Here is a 23,976-nt window from a genome sequence, read left to right as displayed (position 1 = left end):
GGTTTTCTGGAATCTGCCAGATCTTGAAATACAAGGTTGCCCTGACACCTAGCCTTTGAGCCTCTACTTCTGTCTGTACCAGGTTTTTGTGTAATGACTACACTGTAGCTAATTTAACCAGTCTCCTGTTGACAGACCTTTGAATTCTTACTGGTTTTCTATCTTTATACACAAATACAGTCGTATACATATCTCTTTGTATACTTATGGGAGCATTTCTACAAGTTAAATATTCTCGAAGTGGAAAAATGTGATCCGAAGTATGAACTATATGAATTCTAATAGGTATTTCTGAAGGTCCCTCTTGAAGAGGTACTAATTGATAATCCCACTAGCAGTATGAAAGTCCCCATTTACCTATAATCTGGCCAGCACTGAAAGACCCAGGCTTGAGGTTGTTGTTTGGGTTGCCCTTTTTTTTTTTTTTTAACTTTTTCTAGCTTTCTTGATTGATTTTTACTGACTTTGCAAGAGCAGTTCTTTACCAGTTTGAATATAAAGCAGTCTGTTATTTATTATAAATTCTCCTATAACATAAGTTATAAAAATCTTACCATCAGGGTTTAAGTAGATTGTGGTATTGTGTCATTACTGTAGAGTCAAAATATGATACCTTATCGAGAACTGTGATTTTTTTTTTAAAGGAAAGTGCTAAATTGATTTAATGACATATTTTTCCCTCTTTTGTTTTTAGAGTCAGGTTTGACTACTGGCTATCATTAACTTAAATTGCATAATCAGTCAGCTTCATTGTGCCAGAGCTGTGATTACCATAGTTTTTAAAGCTGGTAGGTACCATTTTTGTGGCAGTTTTTAAAATGACAGCTTTGAAATTCTTGCAGAATTTCTTCATGGAAAGAAAATAAACTGAAATTAATGCTATTGTGAGGACTATATACTTGAGATAATTGACTTGGAACTGGCAAGTCCCAGTCAGTAACTTTTAGAAGACTTTAAACCAAGTGTAAAATGTAGTAAAAGTAGCAATTTCCATGTTGTCATATTGCTTGGAGAAGATACCTGAGAGATACCGATTTTCGTTCTAGTTACTTACTAATAAACACATTATTTAGATCAAGATTCACTCTCACTAGGGCGCCTGGGTGGCTCAGTTGGTTGAGCGACTGCGTTCGGCTCAGGTCATGATCCTGGAGTCCCGGGATCGAGTTCCGCATCAGGCTCCCGGCTCCACGGGGAGTCTGCTTCTCCCTCTGACCTTCTCGCTCATGCTCTCTCTCACTGTCTGTCTGTCTGTCTCTCTCTCTCTCTCTCTCTCTCCCAAATAAATAAATAAATAAATAAAATATTTTTAAAAAAAAAGCTTCACTCTCACTAAATTGGTGAAACCCAGGCACCCTGGGGATTCTTCCTACTTAAGTAAGTGCTGAATGAGCAGTAGGTTAGAACCTTTGTTGCCAAAATCTCTTGCATTCTTTCCAGTTTCTTTGCTGATGTATAGTTCCATCACATGAAAGAGAATCCTTTCAAACATTCGCACCACTTAGAAAGTGTTGGCAAACTGGGATTCCTAGGGCAAGCTATTTGTTTTTAAAACAAATTTCTATTATCAAAAAAAATCAAATATTAAACTATTGTATTTTAATTTGAAATTCACATTGACAAACTGCTATTTTACAGGTACTATTTTTCTCAAGCAAATTTGAATCTAGTAGCAGTACGTAGGAATGCCTTTTTTCAAACTGTGTAATTAAAATGGTCCCTCTGAGGTCGTTGCTAAAGGGTGCTTTGCTTATACATTGTACTAAAGATCGTTTCTGGTAAACACAGGTGGCTCAAAGTGTTTGCCTTTGGTCAGTGATTACCAGGATGGTGAAAGACATTTGCCTGATGGCAAACAGTTTGAAATTAATTTTGCGTTTCATAACTTACTGAAAATAGTTTTCAAATTAGTATGAATTCTTTGCACAGGTGAAGAAGGAGCATCCATTTCCTGTGCTTTCAGAGCAGGAGTGCCTATGATAGTAGCAGTGTTATCTCTTTAAGGTTTATTACCTTAAGTGGCAGGCATGTGGTGGGTCCCTTAGGTGTATTATTTCAGTTCATCTTTGTGAGTAACTCTATGCAGCTAGGACTCTTATCCCTATTTGTAGATAAGGAAGTTACCTGCAGATAATTTTACAGATAAGGGGAGAGATTAGTGAATTTGCTCAAAGTGTACAACTAGTAAGTGGTAGGATTTGAGTCAGGCATTCTGACTCCAGAATCTGTACTCTTAATCACTAAGCTCTGATGCCTAATTACATTCTCCATGTTAAAGCAATCCGTGGAAGTTGACGTGTACTCACTTAACCGTGTATGGTTCTGGGGTCAACCCTGTCCCTCTGCTCTTCTTTTGTACTTCTCACTTGATATTCTTATGTGTACTCTTGGCTTCCAGTCTATCTATGAACTGGAGAACTTCCTCTTTGACTATAGCTGAAAAGATGTCTACGACATCTTGTTTTTGGTTTTGTTTGTTATAGCCACTTTGAATATATCAGGATCAAAGCTTAACTTGTCTCTGCCCTGAGCCTTTCATCCCTATCCAGTAACGTACTCCTCCTTTAGTGTTCTAGTGAGGACAGCCATCTCCTCACTTCCTAAAGCCTAATAACTGGGAGCCTTCCATGACTCCTCCCCTCACATCTGCACATCTAGCCAATCAGGAAGTGGTGCCACATCTACTTCTTAGCATCACTTGAGTACATCCACTCCTTTCATTCCATTATCTTCTTCAGGCTCCCATTACCTCTCAATTAGCCTAATGTCACAACTTGTAAACTGGTTGTCTTAATCCAGTCTTGCTTTTCTCCATTCCATTGTCCACTCTCTTAATAAAAATGTGTAAGTATGAGCATGTCACTTCTGTTTAAAACTCTTTAAGTGAGTTTCCATTGTTCTCAGGATAAAGGCCAAACTCCTTAGTCAGATTTATCAGGACCTTCTTAGTCTAGCTTCTTTGTGCTGCTCTAGCTTTAACCTCTTCTCTTGTCTACTTGGGCACTCACACTACATGTTGTCACATACTGAACTTTGTATTTTTTCTAAAGTACCATGCTGTCTTTCGTTTGATTCTTAGCACACATGGGCCCTTCTATCTACAGTACTTCTACCCCACCCTAAAGCAATTCATCCACCCTCTACTCCTGCACAGCTGTGAAGTTCAGTGGTAAACCTCAGTACCTGACCGGGGAGGTTTTCCTTTCCATAACATCGATCACACTTAGCGTTTAATGTCTTTCTTCCTTGCTAGGCAGTAAGTTGTATAGAGCAGAGACCTCTGTTCCACCTTGTTTTCAGCACCTGACATAATTCCCAGCACCTAGAAGATAGTCAGAAGAGCTTATGAACAATAGAGATATGGTCTCTACTTTTAACAAGCTCAGGGTCTAGTGGGAGCAAGAGTATGGTAAAGAAAGAACCTCAGGTTATATCATACATGCTCTGATTAAAATGCTGTGGGATCACAGAGGTGTGAGAGTGATGAACTTTACCTAAGGGAGCATTTTCCCTGTATAGCTTCATGCTATTAAAGAAGCTGACTTAGAAAGAAAAGAGGGGAATTGTGCTGAGCGGTGAAATTGATCTGGTTGTATTTGCCTTATTTTTTGCTTGCTAGTTAGCCAGGAATTTTCAGTAGACTTAAAACATTCTGAGGTTATCAGATCGCAAGATCTTCAGAAATTCTAAGCTAGATACAGAGCTGCCACGTACACTAAGCCAGCCATGTTCACTAAGTTGACCCACCCTTCAGTCATGCTAAAGAAAATTTGATGCTGACCCTTTCATGTTCCCCATTTCAAATCATGTATTTTTGGGGGTGCCTGGGTGGCTCAGTAGGTTAAGCCTCTGCCTTCGGCTCAGGTCATGATCTCAGGGTCCTGGGATTGAGTCCCGCATCGGGCTCTCTGCTTAGCAGGGAGCCTGCTTCCCTTTCTCTGTCTCTCTGCCTGCCTCTCTGTCTACTTGTGATCTCTCTCTGTCAAATAAATAAATAAAATATTTTTTTAAAAAATTAAAAAAAGTTTTAAAAAATCATGTATTTTTGTCTTCAAATTCTAATAATTGGAATTGACAGTATTAAATCCATGGATACCAGAATGCTATTCGTGTTTAGAGGTTTTTTTAATCTTTTCAGCTCTGACTGCCATTGAAGGCACAGCCCATGGGGAGCCCTGCCACTTCCCTTTTCTGTTCCTGGATAAGGAATATGACGAATGTACATCAGATGGGAGAGAAGATGGCAGATTGTGGTGTGCTACAACCTATGACTACAAGGCAGATGAAAAGTGGGGCTTTTGTGAAAGTAAGTATTGCCCAGTAGGAGGCATGTCCACATTGTTTTATGTCTCAGACAACATTTTTAAGGCCTTTTTTCTAGTCCTCCTTTCCCCACCTTGGTCAAAAGTGGTCAGTGTCAGTGACATAGGTAAGTCTTAAAGAATGGACTTAAGAGCAGGAAGCGTGCCGTATACTCACTTCTGGGCTCTCAGCTGGGCAGCTTATCACACTTGTGTTTTATTTTAGAGATGATCTTCCGTTGCTGTGCACAGCTTGTTCTGTAAACCCTCAAGAAGGCTGCTAAATTAATTACTATAAAACGTTTTTTGGCAATAATGAGAAACAGAACATTATGCTGAGGTTAATTAATAGTGCTTAGAAGAAAAATAGATAATACCTTTTTTAAATACTTTGAGTGAAATGTGCTGTGCTGAGGTCGCATTTGATAGATACAGTATATTTAACTGCCCTAAAAGTTAATGTCAGTATTGTCTCTACAGGCGTTTTCAGGAGGAACTTTCTGTTAAGGAACAAAGAAAACCTTGAACGTAGCTCTTTTGATACCAGATGACATTTTCAAAATGATGGCTATAGAATATTTAGGCATTCCTTAGAGAAAACATCAAATATAGTCCATTTGGATGTGGGTCAGTATGATTAGGTACTCTTGTTTAATACATCAAATTTTGTTTTTATATTACAAAAAGAAGTCGCTTCTGTTTCTGTAAATACTCCTAATGAAATATTCAAATGTCTCTTGATAAGTTTTAGATTTCTGTTAAAATGCTTTCTTAAAGTAGCAAAATAATTTTGGGGAAATCTAATGCGATAATTTTCAGTGTTGTATCAGTACATAGGAAAAAGCAGAACTTGACTATTAAATCAGAATCTGTATTTAATAAAAATCCATATTTTTTTCACTAATTCTTTGTTAGGTAATTAGTCACATATTTTCTCCTTGTAAAGATACAGCCTTTCAGGTGAGGCTAAAGTGTCCTTTGACTACAACAGTATTTTTTCTAACTATTTTTTTTTTTTAATTGTTTTCTTGTCCTTCAATTTTAGCTCACCTTGATTATAATCATAAGGCTCTACTGGAGTTTTAGTTGACTTATATGAAAAGTTTTAGAATTACTAGCAGGAAAGCACTTTCCAAAAACAAGTTGATATAACTCTTTACAAGGAAGTGATTTTATTGAGTGTTGGGGTTTTTTTTTGTTTTGTTTTGTTTTGTTTTTTGTTTTTAAGTCTTAACTTTAGTCAGATAAAGGCCACACATAAAAGCATATGTCTGTACAGTCAGATTGGGAAAGAGTGAAAGATCACTGTAGTGGTAACTGCATAGAAGAAAGAACATATACTGATGTTTAATAAATAATTGGTTTAAAAGTAAAATCAATTTAAAAGCATCTGACATTTTGTTTTTAGCTGAAGAAGAGGCTGCTAAACGGCGGCAAATGCAGGAAGCAGAAATGATGTACCAGACAGGGATGAAAATCCTCAACGGAAGCAACAAGAAAAGCCAGAAAAGAGAGTAGGTAGCATTGCCCAGTCTTTTCTTTCCCTGACATAGGCCGTTACTGAGATAGAAAGCGCTAAGTGCTTGTTTTTTAACTGCACTGCTGAAGACAGAGGATTTCTTAGGCTGTATTTTAAGAAAACCTGATACGACCTATAGATATCAAGGGTATTACTTCTATCACATTTCAGTGCTTTGGGCTAAAAAGATTATAAATGCTCATCACAAAAATGAACAATAAGCAAAATGGAAAGAATTAAAATTATAACAGTTTCCAAGCTCCAAGAATATGTATACTGTTCAGAATTCAAAATGACATAAAACAAAAGGAATTCTTGTCGGGTGTTTTTTTGTTTTTGCTTTGTAATTATCTTGCAGACAAACACTAGAATTTAGGAATTTGGAAAGAACATAAAGTTAAGTTGGAAAAAACATAAAGTCAAGGTAACATTTTATGTCTCTTAATTTCAGCTGACTTTTGTTATAGTCTGCAAAGATTTTAAAAGAAAATTACAATGATTATTTATTGGGTGTCCAATATTATAATTCTTTCTCAGTCTTAAACTATTCTAAAATACTGGAATAGCAGAATTGGTACCTTATGTAAAAAACAAAAGTAGCCCAGAATGTTTTCTACATATATAAGTAACATAGCTTAGTGCAAATCAAATATCAGAGGGAGTCTTTAGAATAAGGAAATTATTTACTCTGCATCTGCATAGATTTTGTAAAGCAAAAAACAACAAAAATTTTTTAAAGTTTTTTTTTATTTAAGTAATCTCTGCACCCAAAGTGAGGTTCAGACTCACAACCCCAAGATCAAGAGTCACATGCTCTTCCAACTGAGCCAGCAAGTGCCCCCAGATTCTGTAAAAATTTTAATGGCAGTTCCAAAATATTGCTAATTTTTTTGTCTTTTTTAATTGCTTATGTTTAAAGAGCATATCGGTATCTTCAAAAGGCAGCAGGCATGAATCATACCAAGGCCTTGGAGAGAGTGTCATATGCTCTTTTGTTCGGTGATTACCTGACACAGAATATCCAGGCAGCTAAAGAGATGTTTGAAAAACTGACTGAGGAAGGCTCTCCTAAGGGACAAACTGTAAGTTACTTTCACTGCAGAATCTCTTGGCACATAGCACTTGTTTATTTTCACAGCAGTTTATTCTTTATGCTCTGCCCTCACTGAACAAGTAAGGCTGGAAGGTAAAATACCTTTAGATACTAATCCTGTGGCGGATCATTTTACCAGTCTTGGACAATCTTCTTGTCCAAGGACACTTGTGGTCACCCGAGGGATTTTTGCAGCTGCATCTTACCACAATTACATTTGTAGTTTTCCAAATTAAATCTGTACAGAATGAAACATAAAGGTAATTATTTTTTATCTGAAATCACTCCCCATTGCCTTTTTTCCAAAGCTCAGATGCTCCAGCTTTTGGTAATTTTCGTGTTTTTTTAAAAAGATATATTTTACTACAGAAGCAGTAAAAAAAAAAAAAAAAAAAAAAAACTAAGAGAGAAAACATCATTTCTATACCACCCAGACCTGAACATTGGTAACATGTTAATGCATGCATACCCTTCTTGACCTTTCTCTTTGTGTATTTATATATGTGAACTTACTACAATGAGATGTCACTGTCTACTGTTCCCTTCCTCGCTCTTTCAATAAGTAGCCCTCACCGTTCCCGTCCAGTAAATATAACACCCAGACAATCTTCATAGGGCAGTGAACCAAAACATTTCCTTTATCCCTGTTTTTGTCCTAAGCAGTATCCAGTCCAGGACGACATCTTCTGCTCGATTGTTAATGAATGTTAGCAGAATCCCTGCCTTTCTTGCTTGTCTGTTTTCAAGATAGGGCCAGTTGTTCTGCAGAATGGCGTTCTTCAGTTTGTCTGTTTGTTTCTTCCTTTTGGCCTTTATTTTCGTCTTCATGATCTCTTTTTCCCATAGAGGATGTCAGAGCTAAAGGCTGATGAACTCAAGTCAAGTATTTTTGGCCAAGCCTGCCTCATAGGGGGATGTTCTGTATCCCATGTCACATCACACCATTTGGTAAAAAATCTCTGCTTGATTTCTCATGGGTAATAGTAAGATTGACACCTGGATTTAGGAGGCCACCACATTGATTTTAAGTGCTCTCAGTAATTCAGGTTTACTGGAGGTGTGGGATTTGCTTAAATGTAAAGTTTCTAGTCACAGTTAGCAGGAGTCTATTTTCAGACTATTTAAATAATAACAGAAATTGTGACCATTGTTTTCTGTAGGTCTGAATACCTACCCACTCTGCAACTCTCACACGGTTTTGGTTTAATTTATAAACAGGTTACATCTTCATTAGTCCCCATTTGTTTTCAAAGATTTTTTTCCCTTCTTTGTATAAGTCAGTTTATCTAAATTCACACGTACATTCTTTATTCTACAGACATATTTGGCTCTGAAAAACAATTGTACTTCTGAAGCTTCTTTCCCCTCTAATAATAGCACCCCATAATGCCACAGTGCTTTATATTGCATACTGCAAAGCACTCTTCTATGGTAATTATTTTTAGCTGGTGTAGCAGACACAGCCCCAAAATCACAGTGGTGCAACACTACAAAGAGGTATTCCTTGTTCATGCCAGGGCCAGGTCGATGCGGTTCCCTTGCTTGTGTCACTCTCTTCCCAATGCTGACTCAGTCAAGGGCCGCTTCTGCCACATAGTTACACCATCTGAAACGTGGGGAGCCCTCCTGAAGGGAAAAGAGAGGTCTGGAGGATTATCTGGAAAGTTTTTAATGGCCTAAAAATGTCTTACATCTCTCTTTGCCTCATCCTAGCCACGTGGCCTTACCCAAGTGCAAGGGCAGTGGGGGCTAGGAAATGTAGAAGAGCTCATGGATTTTGATGAACACTGGCACATGACACACCTGCCTTTCTGACTTTAGCTTTTACTTTCATGGTCCTCAGTGGACAAAGGTAGAACCTTATCAATGCATTGTTTGGTTGGTTGGAGTTTTTTTTGTTTGGGTTTTTGTAATGAAAAATTGTGTGTGCTTCAGCATTGTAAAGTGACAGGTTCCTCTGTTACCCCTTCAACATGACTCTAGCCACCCCTTTTTATTGCTAGGATGTTTATTTTGGTAGCCTCTTACTGTTTTCATTGTATATTCTCCTTTGATAGGTAATGTGTCAGTGTGATGACACAGCTTTTGATCAAGATAAAGTAAAAGCCATGTTTGTGTTTACCTTTGGTTTTGTAATATTTTTTTAAGCTGTCTTTAATCTTCAAGCTCAACTTAGTGATTTGTTTAGCTGTATTTCATTGTGTAATTTGTAAAACCTTGAATGCATTTCTGAGGCTCTTTAATTAACCATAGTTGTACATACTTGGACTGTTCAAGTCTTTCAGGATCTAAAGATTCTTGCTGCTTTTCATCGTTCATAAGACTATGTGTATAAACTATCACGGGAAGAATTCTTACTTTTATCATTTTATTTCAGGCTCTTGGCTTTCTCTATGCCTCCGGACTTGGTGTTAATTCAAGTCAGGCAAAGGTAATGTTATTAAAGCTTTATTGTATACTGCCATTTGAAGTGGGTCAGTGTGTGCGTGTGTTCAGTTAAGGATATTTTTGTTCTTTCCCAGGCCCTTGTATATTATACTTTTGGAGCTCTTGGGGGCAACCTAATAGCGCACATGGTTTTGGTAAGTAAGACTGTAGTAACATTGAGGAGCAGAATTTTTGGTTCATGAGGGGCCACAGCTTTTTTAGCTTTCATGAATGAGATGGACTTATATTCATTAAGATCAAATATTCAGGGGTGCCTGGGTGGCTCAGTGGGTTAAGCCTCTGCCTTCGGCTCAGGTCATGATCTCAGGGTCCTGGGATCGAGCCCCGCATCGGGCTCTCTGCTCCGCAGGGAGCCTGCCTCCACCTCTCTCTCTGCCTGCCTCTCTGCCTACTTGTGATCTCTGTCAAATAAATAAATAAAATCTTTAAAAAAAACAAAAAACAAATATTCAGTTGAACATTCTTCAAATTCTTGTTAATGGGTATAATACTTGCATCTACACGTGCATGTAGATTTCATGGATGAAAATTGGCACAGTCCACAATTTTTCTTTGAAATTATGACTTTGGCTATTGCCCTTGTGATAAATGTCTCTTTTATTTTCTATAAGTTGGAAATATTTGTCAAAATCTTTTCTTCAGTTGAGTTATCAGAGATTTTACATTTGAATTTATTTTACAATGAAAACTGATTTATGTTTTACATTTAAATTTACCCAAGTAAGGAGATCATTGCAGGAATCAGCTAGAAAAGCTCTTAACCCACATTGGTGTTGGAAAGAGAGGGAGAAGGAGATACTTCTGAGCAAGGAAGTAACTAAAGTAATTCTTAAGGGATAAATAGCAGTGAATGAATAGAAGTGGGAAGGGCATTCAGACAGCAGGAGCAATACATGCAGAGGGACAGTGATGAGGAAATATGGTGCTTGCAAGAAAATACAGGCTGTTTAGTGTGGCTGGAAGGTAGAACGTCAGGAAATTCATCAAGAGTCATGTAAATGTGCGGTACATCATGCCAAGGAGCTTGGATGTCATCTGTGACAGTTGTAAACTGCTGAAGTAATTTAAGCCAGTGAAAAACAAGGATGTTGTTCCAACTTTCTGAAACATTCTCACTAATGTTGAAGGTTTTTTTTTTTTCCATTGGCTTTTTTCATCGATCGAAACATTTATTCCTCAAACAGTAATTGAAAAGTTCCTTTTAGATGAATTTTCCAGAAATTTAAAGTATATTTTTATATGGCAAAAGTGTGTTAAATATTTCTGATCTATATCTTTTTTTTTTATTATTTGCCAATCTTCTTAAATAGTGGCTACAGAATGAGAACATTAAATATTATACACATTATTATACAATAGTGCCAAAAGGATTGTTAAAGTTTGTAAAGTTATTTGAGTCTGTGCTGAATGACTCAAGAGAGCTCTACTTTTTTTTTTTTTTCCACTGTTCTTTATAATTAGCTATCCTCCTCAGGCTGAAACCATTTTTTGCTCATGTTACTGTGCCTGCTCCTAGTAGTCTCTTATCTTCCCTATTTTATTGATTTGTTGCTTCTTTGCTGGTTTGGTAGATCAACCCATTTTCGTTAAAATCAGGTTTACAATAAGATTAGAATGTGTTCTAAGCAAGAACCTAAGTAATTTTCTCTTACACGTGAGATACACACACTTCATAAAGTTCACAGCATCTGTTCTGATTTCTGTGGGAACTTCATTACTTCCTAGTTCTCAGCTATATTCTGGTTTTTGGAGTTGCTGAATAAATTACCTCAGAACCTAAAACAGGATAAAGGAGGTGGTAATGTACTGGGATCAAGGGACTGCGGAAGTACGTTCTGAGCGCGGGTGGCTTTATTCATTCCAACGAGAATGCCAGTGGAGCGTGTGAGCCTGCAGTCTTCTCACTAGAGCTTATTTCACAGGGTTATCGGTACTGGGCTGGCATCGGAGTCCTCCAGAGCTGTGAATCGGCACTGACTCACTATCGTCTTGTTGCCAATCATGGTATCTATTTTTTTTGCCTTTCACCTTATCAAAAGAAACAAAAAACAGACTGGAATTAACTTCAAATACATCTGCTTTTGTTGTACAACTCGAAATAATCATGATCGACTCTCTTATGTGGAATGATCTTTACACTAGTTGACGAGGATCTCCTTTGCGTGTGTGTGTGTTTGTGTGCGCGCACGTGTGCTTTGGATACCACTTATTTAATATTTTGTGGAAAAGACTTACTGTTTTGTAATCTATAGATTACTGTTAGCATAGTGTCTGTCAGTGGTACGCAGCTGAAATTCTACTCTGTGCGACAATCCTTCTGACCTTCCTCCATGTTACTACTTCATCCCCCTGTTTCAGTTGCTAGTGATATCTCGCTGACAGGAGGCTCAGTAGTACAGAGAATACGGCTGCCTGACGAGGTGGAAAATCCAGGAATGAATAGTGGAATGCTGGAAGAAGATTTGATTCAATACTATCAGTTCCTAGCAGAAAAAGGGGATGTACAAGCACAGGTATGTGTTTAAACATCTCATGGCGTATGTCACTCTATTATATATTACAGTCTTGAGGCAAGCACTTACATCCATAAAAGCATTTCCATTGCTCTGAGCCATTATTAACTACATGTTAGAATCACCTGGGTAGTATTATTTTTGAAAGTACCAAGAGTCTCGGACTGTCAAGACGTCCCCACTTGGATTCATCTAGGATGTAGCGTAGGCATTGATAGTTCATAGAAGCTGGCCAGGCAGTTGCACCATGGTTGGAAACTGCTGCTTGAACAGAACAGTGTCTTACTGATGATGAAGGCTCTTATTGGAGTCACCAAGGATGAAAACCGCCACTCTCAAAAAGTCTCTGGAACTTTTGGAATTTCAGATGCCCTTTAGAGCCATTTACTGTTCACGTTTCTTTTGCTCATCTTAGACCATTAATTTTCTCAAGATCAAGGACAGAAGTAGTCTTTTTCAATGTAAACTGAATGGTATATCCGTCAAAGTACCATGTATAATTTGTTATTTCATGGGCTGATAATCCTGATATAAAAAGGAGGACTGCCTTTTTTTCTATGCAGTTTATAAGTCTTTTCTGGTTTAGATATATAGAGAGATGATACTTTCTGAGAACAATTGATTTTAAAACTTAACAGAAGGGAATCCTGTGTTTAAAAAAAAAAAACTGTAGTGAAAGATACAAATTTTAGCTCATGGAAATTATAATATAATTATCTTGTCTAACTAAACATGTTTCTTTTATATCAGAAGCCAGTTAAAATTCAAAACCATCTAAATGCCCCAAAATAGGGAATCATTTAGCTCAACTATGACACTTCCATGTAGTGGAATTTTATGCAACCATTAAAAATTATGTAGAATACTACTTACTGTGGAAAGCTGACTTCAGTGTATTCAGTGGAAAACTCAAGCTAAAAAAATCCATGTGTGGTATAGTATATAATTCTGTTCTTTTTACTCTTGGAATTACAGCTTTAATACAAAAAAGTACATAAATCTGAGGCATACAGCCCCCTGCTTAATCACCAAGTGAGCCTCCTATGAAGCACAGCTAACATCCCAGCAGTCCCCTCTGACCTGACTTCTAACACTATGGATCAGTTTGGCTTGGTTTTGAATTTTATGTTTAAAAAAAAAAATCAGCATTTTTTGGTATCAGCTTTTGCTCAGCATTATGTTTATGAAATTAATCCATGTGTTTTCATGTAGCTGAAATTATTAATTTACATTGCTCCGTGATATTTCATAATATAAAAATCCCACAACTTATTTACCCATTTTACTCTTCCCAGATTTGGGTGATTGCAAATAATGCCCTGTTCATATTCTCTTGCATGTCTTGTGCATCAGTACTGTCTTAAACTTCTATAACTTTATAGATCTTGATATGTGGTTGAATACATTTTCTTGCTGTTGTTTTCATTACATTTAGCTCAATTTTCATTGTTATTTCTTCTGATCCATGTGTAATTTTAGAAGTGAATTGCTTAGTTTTCATATAAAGGGAAGATTTATTACTTAAACCTTTCTGTTGATTTCTAGCTTAATACACTGTGGTCAGAATATGCTCTGTACGGGGCGCCTGGGTGACACAGTCAGTTAAGCATCTGACTCCTAGTTTTGGCTCAGGTTGTGAGATGAAGTGCCATGTCAAGCTGCACACCCATTGCGGAGTCTGCTTAAGATTCTCCCTAGAGCGCCTGGGTGGCTCAGTCAGTTAAGCGTCTGCCTTTGGCTCAGCGCATGATCCCTGGGTCCTGGGATCGAGCCCCACGTCAGGCTCCCTGCTCAGTGGGGAGCCTAATCTAAATTAAAAAAAAGAAGAAGAAGAAGAAAAATATGCCATGTATGATTTTATTTGTTTTGGATTTGCTGAGACTTGCTTTATGGTCCATTGTTTGGGCAAATATTGTTTACTAAAGAGAATGTAAATTTTACAGTCGTGGGTTGTATCATTCTTTCTGTGTCAGTTATGTTTCTTAATCCTATTGTTCAGATCTTGTGAATCCTTACTAAATTTGCCTGCTTTTTTATCCAGCAATGAGACAGCATTGTCTAAATTGCCCACTTTGGTGTGGATTTGTCTCTGTCTTCTATTTCTGTCAATTTTGATTTATGCATTTTAGGCCATGTGGAGTGCATATAGACTTAATACTGTTATCTTTTTGTTAAACTAGCTTGTATATCATGAAATGTCCTCTTTTATCTCCAGAAATGTTTTTTGCTTTAAATTGTACTTTGTCTGATACTAGCTAGCTATGCCACTTTCTTTTGGTTAATAGTCATATGGAGGATCTTTTCTATCTTTTGTATTCAACCTCATGTTTAAGGTATGTCTCTTAGAAACATATTGGACTATTACTTTTTTTCCATTCTGACAGTCTTTTAATTAAAAGTAATGAATAATATATTTTTGTTTACATTTTCTATGTTGCTTGCTTTCTTTCATTTTGCTTTTCCATGCTGCTTCATATCTCTTTCCTTACATTCTTTTGGTTTCATTGTTTTTGCTATTATACCTCCTCCCCTCTCCTAAGGTGATAGTTAGACTTTGTTTTACTACTCTTTTATCAAAGTCTAGTATAAATGAACACTTTTGCCATTTCTTGGACAGTGCAAACTTTAGACAACTCTGTATAGTTTTAATTCTATATATTTTTGAATCGTGCAAGATATTCTTACATACGTGCATATAATTTAGATACATTCATAAGTTTAACTTTCCATTGCTCTTTATTTCTTACTGTATCTTCAGGCTTCCCGGGATAATTTGCCTTCCTCCTACAAAACATCCTTTAGTATTTCCTTCGGAGTGGGTTCACTGGTGACAAATTCAGTTTTAGTTTGCCTGAAGTCGCCTTCATTTCATCTTTATTTCATAAAGATGCCTTGTAATTAAAAGCAGGCATTTTCAGTTTTTAAAAAATGTAGGTTAAAGTAGAGTAATATCTTTAGGAGTTAAGACTAAGTCTTCACTTTTTTGAATTCTAAAGAGAAACCTTTTTATGACCAAATGTTTTCTTATTGGTCTAATTTAATGACACATCAGTTGCTTCCATTTACTTTTGCTCATTTTTGTTAATTTTCAGGTTGGTCTGGGGCAACTGCATCTGCATGGAGGGCGTGGAGTAGAACAAAATCATCAGGTAACTTTCTTGTTCCCAGGGCTTTGTACTTCACGTTGTAGAAGGAAACAATGCTCTAGATATATTTCTTATCAATGACAGTATCAAGTATGTTACTTAGACAGTCATCACAAATGATCTTTCAAGATCCAACTAACCCCTGAAAAAACTGAAGACTAAAAATGTGATTTTTGGGGCACCTGGGTGGCTCAGTGGGTTAAGCCTCTGCCTTAGGCTCAGTTCATGATCTCAGGGTCCTGGGATCAAGCTCCGCATCAGGCTCTCTGCTCAATAAGGAGCCTGCTTCTCCCTCTCTCTGCCTGCTGCTCTGCCTGCTTTGATCTCTCTCTCTCTCTCTGTCAAATAAATAAAATCTTAAAATTAAAAAATAAATTGATTGATTAATAAATAATAAAAATGTGATTATACCTCATAATGGTAGGAAGGGTTTTTTAAATTCTGAAATCTAGTTCTCAATATTGCCAACAATACATACACAGTAACTTGGTTTCCTATAGGTATGTGGTAGAAGTATGTCTTACAATTTCTATTAGAAAATATTTCAGGGGTGGGATGCCTAGGTGGCTCAGTTGGTTAAGCAGCTGCCTTCGGCTCAAGTCATGATCCCAGTGTCCTGGGATCAAGTTCCACATTGGGCTCCTTGCTTGGCAGGGAACCTGCTTCTCCCTTTGCCTCTGTCTGCCAGTGCTCACTCTCTCTCTTTCTCTCTCTCTGACAAATAAATAAATAAAATCTTTTTTAAAATAAATAAAAAAGAAAATATTTCAGGGGTGCCTGGGTGGCTCAGTCAGTTAAGCATCTGACTTTGGCTCAGGTCATGATTCCAGGTCCTGGGATTGAGTACCTCATTGGGCTTCATGCTCCGAGGGGAGCCTGCTTCTCCCTCTGCTTCTCTCTCTCTCTCTCTCTCTCTGTCTCTTATGAATAAATAAATAAAATCATTAAAAAAGAAAATATTTCATAGAACTAAGGAAAATCATTGTTGAGTTTGTGAGAAATTAGGAGTATACAACTATAGCAATCAGATCTGTATCCAGCTTTTGTGCACTTTATGCCCTAAATCTTGCTCATCTCTTTGCTTGTGTCCATCGGTACACCTTGTGTGAGTCATCTCCTGCTTGCATTTCAAAAGCAGTAGCCTGTGTTTGTAAACCACACACCAGATCCTGTGGCTCCCTTGCTTTAAATTCTTGAATGGTTATGGGCGCCTGGGTGGCTCAGTCGTTAAGCGTCTGCCTTCAGCTCAGGCCAGGGTCCTGGGATCGAGTCCCACATCAGGCTTCCAGCTCCACAGGAAGCCTGCTTCTCCCTCTCCCAGTCCCCCTGCTTGTGTTCCCTTTCTCGCTGTGTCTCTGTCATTTATAAATCAATCTATCTATAAATCTTTTAAAAAAATAAAATAGACTCTTGAATGGTCCATAATTGCCAGTTGCTTGAAAACCAAAACCTTTATTTAACATGATTTCCAGCATTTGTACCAGTCTCTGCTTAGCTCACCAGTTCCTTGCTTTCTGAGTCACAAGCACATGGACCTTTTCTCAGGTCTTTGAAAAGGTGAAGAAACTACCTCGGAATTTCTGGAATGCAAGTCCTTCTGTCTAGAGTGAATATTATCTTGCCTCCTTTCTTTACGTAGCTAATTCCTACTCATCCTCCAGAATTCAACTCCAGTATCTCTTCCCCTAATGTTTCTCTAGACTCCTAACCCCACTCCAGAATAGGTCACGTACCACAGCTACGATTTCCGAAAATCTGTATTTGTGGCCATTACCCATTGTAAATTTGCTAATTATGTAATTAAGGTTTTTCCTCTGCTAGAACGTAAGTTACAGAAGAGCACGGACTTTGCCACTTTATTCCCAGCACCTGACAATGCCTAGCACATAGTGAGTTATTGGTAAATGTTTGTGAGACTAATAAAACTGTTACTCTGCCATAACAGTTAAATATTCTAATTAAGGTTATTTCTTTTCCATATCCCATCAGCTTTAAGACGTAGATGATAACAAAATACACTTATCACTTAAAACTATACCAAATATCCATGGTTGGTTGGTTTGTTTTAAGTCAGGAGGCATTTTGACTGCTTTCATTGTCTTTAGGTCATTCAAATGTATGTCATTAGGCCAGATGAACTGGCTAATAAAAATGTCAGGTGAGAGAACAATCTGCTACATGCCTTTTATACAAGTTTTGGGATATCCTTGGTATGTGCTGCCTACTTGCAAAACACCTACACAACAATAAATTTTTTCAACAGCTCAGAAGGATAAAAGGAGTTCCCAGTACAGAACTGCAGTAATTCATTAATGCGCCTGCTATGTGCCTGTTCACTGCTAGGCATTCAGAATACAATGCTAGATAAAATAGCTTTGGTCTTTTTGTCTTTGCAGAGCTTCAAGTTTAATAGAACTAGAATATTAGATTTTTTTTTTAAATGATCACACCAACAAACATGTAATAAATTGTGATTGTTGTTATTAAGGAGAATGAAAGGGTCCAGTAAGGTTAATAAGCCAGAGGTGGCAGGTCCCGAGGCAGGAAGGACCAGAGTGCAGAGAGCAAGCTGAACAGTACTGAAGTAAGCAGTGTCTCTTCACGCCAGTAGACCCCCTGCAAAATGTCAAGGGGCCGTAAGGACCAGCATATTAAGTGTTTTGAACTGTTGCTTTGGGTGACTGAAGACTAAAGGCAAGGAGACCAAGGAGGAGAGTTCCAGAAGTTCAGGTGTGAGATAATGTAGCTTAGCCTAGAAGTGTAGTGGAAGATCATGGGTTGATTCAAGAGGAATTGGGTGGTGAAAGTTACAGAATTCAGTGATGGATTGGGCATGAAGAGGGGTGGGTACCTGGAGATGTCATAATGCAATTTAAACTGAGATGCTGCCATATTATAAGATTTTTTTAAATGTTCCTGAAATGATTATTTTGGTTAAAAGTGAAAGGCAGATTCTATAAAAACTAATTATTTTAATAAATTCTTTTCTTACAGAGAGCATTCGACTACTTCAATTTAGCAGCTAATGCTGGCAATTCACATGCCATGGCCTTCTTGGGAAAGGTACTGTACACCCTGTGAACTCTTACATAATAACAAGAGATGTTTACATAATAAGCAGATGTTGTAGTTACAATCTACAGTTAACCAAAAGTAAAGTGGAAATAAAATTTCCAGTATAAGGATATTGTGTCTTATGGTAAGGTAAGTGCGACTTCCAGGCATTTTCTTAGGTAACGTTAAGAAATAGCATTTCCTCATCGGTATGTTAATTTCCTTTTGAAGTTAGCTATCACTGAGTTGTGTGTATCATGTGCAATAATGAGGACTTTTTTTCTTTATCTGTGGGGGTTTGTTTGCTAAGTCTGTCATAATTGCCTGTGTTCCAAGTGAGTAGAGGCAACAAACAAAGAGTTTGTTGGAATTTGTCCGTAGGCTTTAATCATCTTCAATGTGATGGCCATCACCCAGCGGTCAATGCAATTCTTTTCTAAGCAAGGAAAACACTCAAGTCTAGAGACCTAACAAATAGATTCCATATAACATGCCACAGTTTCAAAACTTCCTTTTTCATTATTTTGAAAGCAAATACAGTATAAATCAGTGGATATTTCATCCATAACTAAATCCTAAGGTTAGGATGCTCAGGTAGAATAAATCTGTCACAAAGATTCTTACAAATAGAAAAATCTTATCAGTATCTGCCACATAATCACAACCAGTTATCTGGGCCTGAGAACCATATATGTAGAAATCCCCACTATTATAGCATCGAAAATCGGTATTCCCCATCTATTTTTGTTAAGCCTTTAAGAACTTTCCATTCTAGCCCTTTCAGTTCTTGTTCTGAATTCCTAATTAACCCTATCTCAGAAAAAGATTTTCATTGCCGTTTTCTAAATGTATATGTGGATGAAAACAGCCTCAGTCATTCTGTTCTTCTTTCTCTTGCCCTTTTATCATGTTCCGTACCTGGTATACTAGTCATTTAGTGCTTGAAACCTTTAAAATAACCTCTCAGTTATTTATTTTCCTGAACCTAAGGCCTACCCTAGTTCTTACTCTGAGGGAAGTCGTGGTGGAAGAGAGAGGGAAGCGGGCGTTGTCAGTAGCACCCTTTCTCTCATGTGATCACTGACCCCAAGCAACTCTCCAGCCATTTGACTGCCCTGGGGATAGAGTGAGAGAAAAGATTCACCTTGAATAAAAGGTTTTCTCCTCCTGAGATTGATCTGTGAACTGATTTTAATATATTCACGTTTATAGAAAAGTAAGAAATTTGTTATGACAAAGAGGATATAATAATGTTTACTTTTAAGGTTTTACTTTTAAATTTAAAATATCCGATGGGGAATTTTAAACTGTTCCAAGATTTCACGATACTTAACAAAAACCAGAATGAGATGAGAAAAGGGTATAATTTTTATAGGTGAGAAGGGTATAATTTTTAATAAAATTAGGTTCTGTTTTTCAGATGTATTCAGAGGGAAGTGATATTGTACCACAAAGTAATGAGACAGCTCTTCACTACTTTAAGAAAGCTGCTGACATGGTAAGACCTCATGACTCAGTGTATTGAAATGTGTGCCATATTATTATTATTTTAATAAATAAGTTTATTATACTGAAGGATTAGTCATAACCAACTCATGCCTGAAATGACTGAAAGCACTTATGTAGATGAGATTAATGGGAATGGACTGGCTAGCAAAAAAAATTTCCCATAAAAAGCAATTTATTTGGGGGGTGCAAATGATTGAATATTAAACCTCTGCTTCAATTTCATTGAGAAGTTTCCTCACTGGAGAAATACTGATTTTACTACTGCAAATGAGAGTTATTATGATTTGTCCTATTTATATTTCAACTTGAGCTTTAAAACTTACATAACTGGGTACTTTTGATAATCATAAATATAAAACTTGGGCTTTCTTTGCCCCAGAGAAAACTACATATGAATTTTTAAGACTCCGTATGCCTCCAGTGTGTACGTTTATTTCCTCACCGGCTATGTATTACTTTAGTTCCAAATGTCAGTTGAGTATTTCCCAAGGGGATGCTGTGACACTTTTTAAAAGATGCCTCTGCCTGCCCGAGTTTAGGTTGAATTTTAGATTTTTCTCTTTCAGGTCTTAAAACAATTGATTATCTTTGTTTTGTGGCACTCCAATAATCTTAAGTGTTATCTTTGCCACCTGATCCCAATATTGCTGTTTTACCTGGTGGTAGACTTTACACCATGGCATCTTCCTTCTTTATTGGGGAGGGAGGTTACCAATGAAAAACTACCCAAAAAGTGACCTACTTTTAATTTTAAGAAGAAGAAATACAGTAGTCATGTTTTCTATCGTAAACTCGTGGAACAGGTGGTCATAAGGTAAGTCACCAAAATTTAATTTTAGATAAATGTCCTGTTTCCTCTTTTTCAGCAAATTACTGAAGACCCCCTACCCCCCATATCTCTGAAAGTCCGTATTTCATTTAGCTTGATGGGAAGGAGAATTTTGAATTGAAAAACGCAAAGACATTTTTTGAATATGCTTGTAAATTACTTGTTGGGTAGTTTTTTAATCTTGCCTATTTTTTGTTTTTTTTTTTTTCTTTTGTTTTCTAATGAATCCTTTCACTCTTTTGTCTCTGGTTTGCAGGGCAACCCAGTTGGACAGAGCGGGCTTGGAATGGCTTACCTCTATGGAAGAGGAGTTCAAGTTGTAAGTTTTTAGTCTAACATTAGGACTTAAACAGGCAGTCAGCTGGTGAGGTAGGGAAGTATCTACCGAAATAGGAAAAGCTGAAACTTTTCCTGTTCTCCGAGTACCCAGTGCCCGCCACACTAACTGCCTTCTTCCAATGGCTCTGTCTCTGGCACTTCTACGGAAGATGCGAAGCTGTCTCTCGTGCTGTCTACGCTGTCTACCCTACCTGTGCTTCCATCTCTCCAAGACTTCTCCCTCCCTGCTTCTTCACTTGAGCCTGAGAAAATGCTTGTTTCTCCCATTTCAGGGGAGAAAATCTTTCTGTTCTGTTCCTTCTCTTCTAGTCACTGCTTCTCTTCCCTCCAGTCCTGCACTACAAAGCCAGGGTTCTCCAAAGAATGAACTCCATTAGTGACTGCCGCTCACTGTTTAGCTCTTAGCAGTCAGACTTCTGCCCCATGTAACCGCTCTCTGCAGGTCACCAGTAACCTCCCAAATGTCAACAACTCCTGTTGACTTTTTGATTCTGTGTCACTTGAACTCTTTCTGCCCTGGAACTCATTGCTTCTCATCCCTCTGTACTGCTTCCTCAGGTTGTATGCCCTGAGATGCTCATTGCTGCCCTCTTCTCTGTATCTTTCCAAGTAAAATGTATTTAATGGGCCTGTAGTTAGGTTTAGGATTCTAATCTGTAGGTGTTCCTTAGCACAGAAAACAGTAGTGTGTTCTCATTTTGATTCCTTCTGTCATTTTAGGACACAAAAATTCAGTACTGATCTTTGTTTTAATTTTTCTCCATGGGTAGGTATAATATTTGAAATCTAATTACACAGTATTTGATAAGCTACACAGGGAAAGAATGAATAAGGAGAGAATAATTTTCCTTATTTAATGTTAGAAAAATTGAGGTTTCAAAAAGATTTGTTGGTTAATAGGAAAGATACAAGTGTTTCTTAAGTCCTGGTCTTGTGTTCTAAGGTTTTTCCAAAGAACCAGAATGAGCATTGTGTAGGCTTTCTGAAAGTGAACATATGGATTGTTCACAGTCTTAAATATATTAACTCCTCTGTGATATAGACTACCATCTGTATCTTATAAAAACTTAGAAGGTAGTCTTTTTAATGGCTCTTTGAGAATATCTTGTATGTGTTTTGTTAACTCTTTAATGAATGACTCTCCTAACTTCTGAGTAGATCAGCCTTTTGAGTTTTCTCATCATGTGGTCCTGTGACCTCTTTTCCTACAGAATTATGATCTCGCACTAAAGTATTTCCAGAAAGCTGCTGAGCAAGGCTGGGTGGATGGGCAACTGCAGCTCGGCTCTATGTACTATAGTAAGTAACATTGGCATCAAACGCTGGATATGCCAAGACCTACATTACTTATTACCCACTAGATGCCACTGTGATATGGAAATGAGAGCTATCACATTCTGGCTGATGAATATTCTCCCAATTCAGTGATTTGTGCATCTTGTTTTTCATTGTAAATTATGCTAATCTGTATTAATATACTAATCTGCATTAGTAAGATTCACATCTTTCCTGAGTAAGAAGTCTGAATTTCATTTAATTTTACTCATTATGTAAGGCTTCTCTGGTGCTTCAGCTAAATCTTCTTTAAGACTATTTCTGACCTTTCGTGTGATTTTCGTTACAGATGGCATTGGAGTCAAGAGGGATTATAAACAGGCCTTGAAGTATTTTAATTTAGCTTCTCAGGGAGGCCATATCTTGGCTTTCTATAACCTAGCACAGATGCACGCCAGCGGCACAGGTGTGATGCGATCGTGTCACACTGCAGTGGAGGTAAGGGCTTTTCTACAGACTCATAAACAGGACATCAGTTTTCCCCAGTGGAAAGCCTGTCATTTTAATTCTGGTTTTCTTTGCCATGATTTCGTCTCAAGTAGAAACAGACTCAACCCATTATTGGCTTTGATACACTGAGGGAAGACTCAGGGCCGGTGTGTCACTGTCATGCTTATTGATCTCATATGGATCTTCACACTAGAATCCGTTTATAAGGACAGGAGGTGTTGTGTGCACTATCTAGCACCTGGAAAGCATCTGAAACAGCACCAAAAAAGTCTGTGTTGAATGATTGTGGTAAAGGGGAATGCTGTTGTCTCCCAAAGGGAACGTCTCTTTAGCTCTCTCATAAGTGGCACTTCAGGCTAGCATTTGATGAATGCTTGGCGCAATTTCCAAACCGCCCTGTGCTTCAGTTTCCTTGGTTGTGAAATGGGGCGGTTAATAGGACTTACTTCATGGAGTGTTCCCCATGACCTCATGGGAGCTTTAAGGCAAATTCTGTACATACTGTACTTAAAGCGAGCACTAGAACAGTGCCTGGCGAGGGTAATGGTATATAATGTATATAATGGTATGTACTATTATTTTTATAAGCCTCTTCTAAAGACAAACTGAAAGCTTCAAATAAAATCCCAGACTTCTGTATGTATTTAATTAAGCTGCCAGAAATTCAGAGGTAGCCTAACAGTCACTGGAAGCCAAAGTGCAAAACTGATTTTTGGCATATGTTCCTTATTTTGTTATGGGTTTTTCTTCTCCTCTTCTCACAGTTGTTCAAGAACGTATGTGAACGAGGCCGCTGGTCCGAGAGGCTTATGACGGCCTATAACAGCTATAAAGACGGCGACTATAATGCCGCCGTGATCCAGTACCTCCTGCTGGCCGAACAGGGCTACGAGGTGGCGCAGAGCAATGCAGCCTTCATTCTCGATCAGAGTAAGGCTCACCGCCGTCCCACCTTGGCTTTAGAATACAAAGGCTCACATCCCGTCACCTGTTCATGCTTAAAGCGAAAAGCCACAAAGAAACTTCTTTATTGTTGTAAATAGACATGAACAATATACGTGCTTGAGTCATTTCCCTCAGCTCCCGAAGCCAGCATGTTAGAGTTGACAGTAGAAATCGATTTGCCATTCATCACAGAGTTAACTTCTTCCAGTAAATCCATCTTTCAAAATACAGCAGATACAACAACATTGTTTTTCCAGCGATACATAGGTCCTTAGAAGCAGCTCAGTAGTCTCCTTATTAGTTCTGTGGATACAACATGCTGCAGGAAATAATGCGTCCTGGATGGAGGCAGTGAGTCCTTTGAACTCCTTATTTTATTCTAATGCTGGTTTGATGTCAATACAGTGATTTTTTCATTCAGTCTTGCCATATCCCAATTCTTATTTAAGTAATGTTAACACCCTGGCTTGTAAATGAAGCCTAAAAGTCCAGTGC

General features: G+C 37.8%; 1 protein-coding gene across 1 annotated transcript in view; it reads left to right on the top strand.

Annotated features, from left to right (window-relative positions):
• The window catches only part of SEL1L (SEL1L adaptor subunit of ERAD E3 ubiquitin ligase), a 55,141-nt gene that overhangs the window by 19,534 nt on the left and 11,631 nt on the right, over positions 1-23,976 (top strand). Inside the window, exons 4-17 of the mRNA XM_032878555.1 lie at positions 4,139-4,306; positions 5,710-5,815; positions 6,740-6,902; positions 9,291-9,344; positions 9,436-9,495; positions 11,284-11,365; positions 11,720-11,874; positions 14,967-15,023; positions 18,015-18,083; positions 19,495-19,572; positions 20,669-20,731; positions 21,963-22,050; positions 22,376-22,524; positions 23,301-23,466. Coding sequence (XP_032734446.1) covers positions 4,139-4,306; positions 5,710-5,815; positions 6,740-6,902; positions 9,291-9,344; positions 9,436-9,495; positions 11,284-11,365; positions 11,720-11,874; positions 14,967-15,023; positions 18,015-18,083; positions 19,495-19,572; positions 20,669-20,731; positions 21,963-22,050; positions 22,376-22,524; positions 23,301-23,466 — 1,458 coding nt within the window. The remainder of the gene's footprint in view (positions 1-4,138; positions 4,307-5,709; positions 5,816-6,739; positions 6,903-9,290; positions 9,345-9,435; positions 9,496-11,283; positions 11,366-11,719; positions 11,875-14,966; positions 15,024-18,014; positions 18,084-19,494; positions 19,573-20,668; positions 20,732-21,962; positions 22,051-22,375; positions 22,525-23,300; positions 23,467-23,976) is intronic.

This window comes from Lontra canadensis, unplaced genomic scaffold, assembly GCF_010015895.1.
Source record: "Lontra canadensis isolate GAN:19392208 unplaced genomic scaffold, GSC_riverotter_1.0 scaffold64, whole genome shotgun sequence".
Lineage (NCBI taxonomy): Eukaryota > Metazoa > Chordata > Mammalia > Carnivora > Mustelidae > Lontra > Lontra canadensis.
The sequence above is the reverse complement of the archived record's forward strand: the minus strand, read 5'-3'. Positions and strand labels throughout refer to the sequence as shown.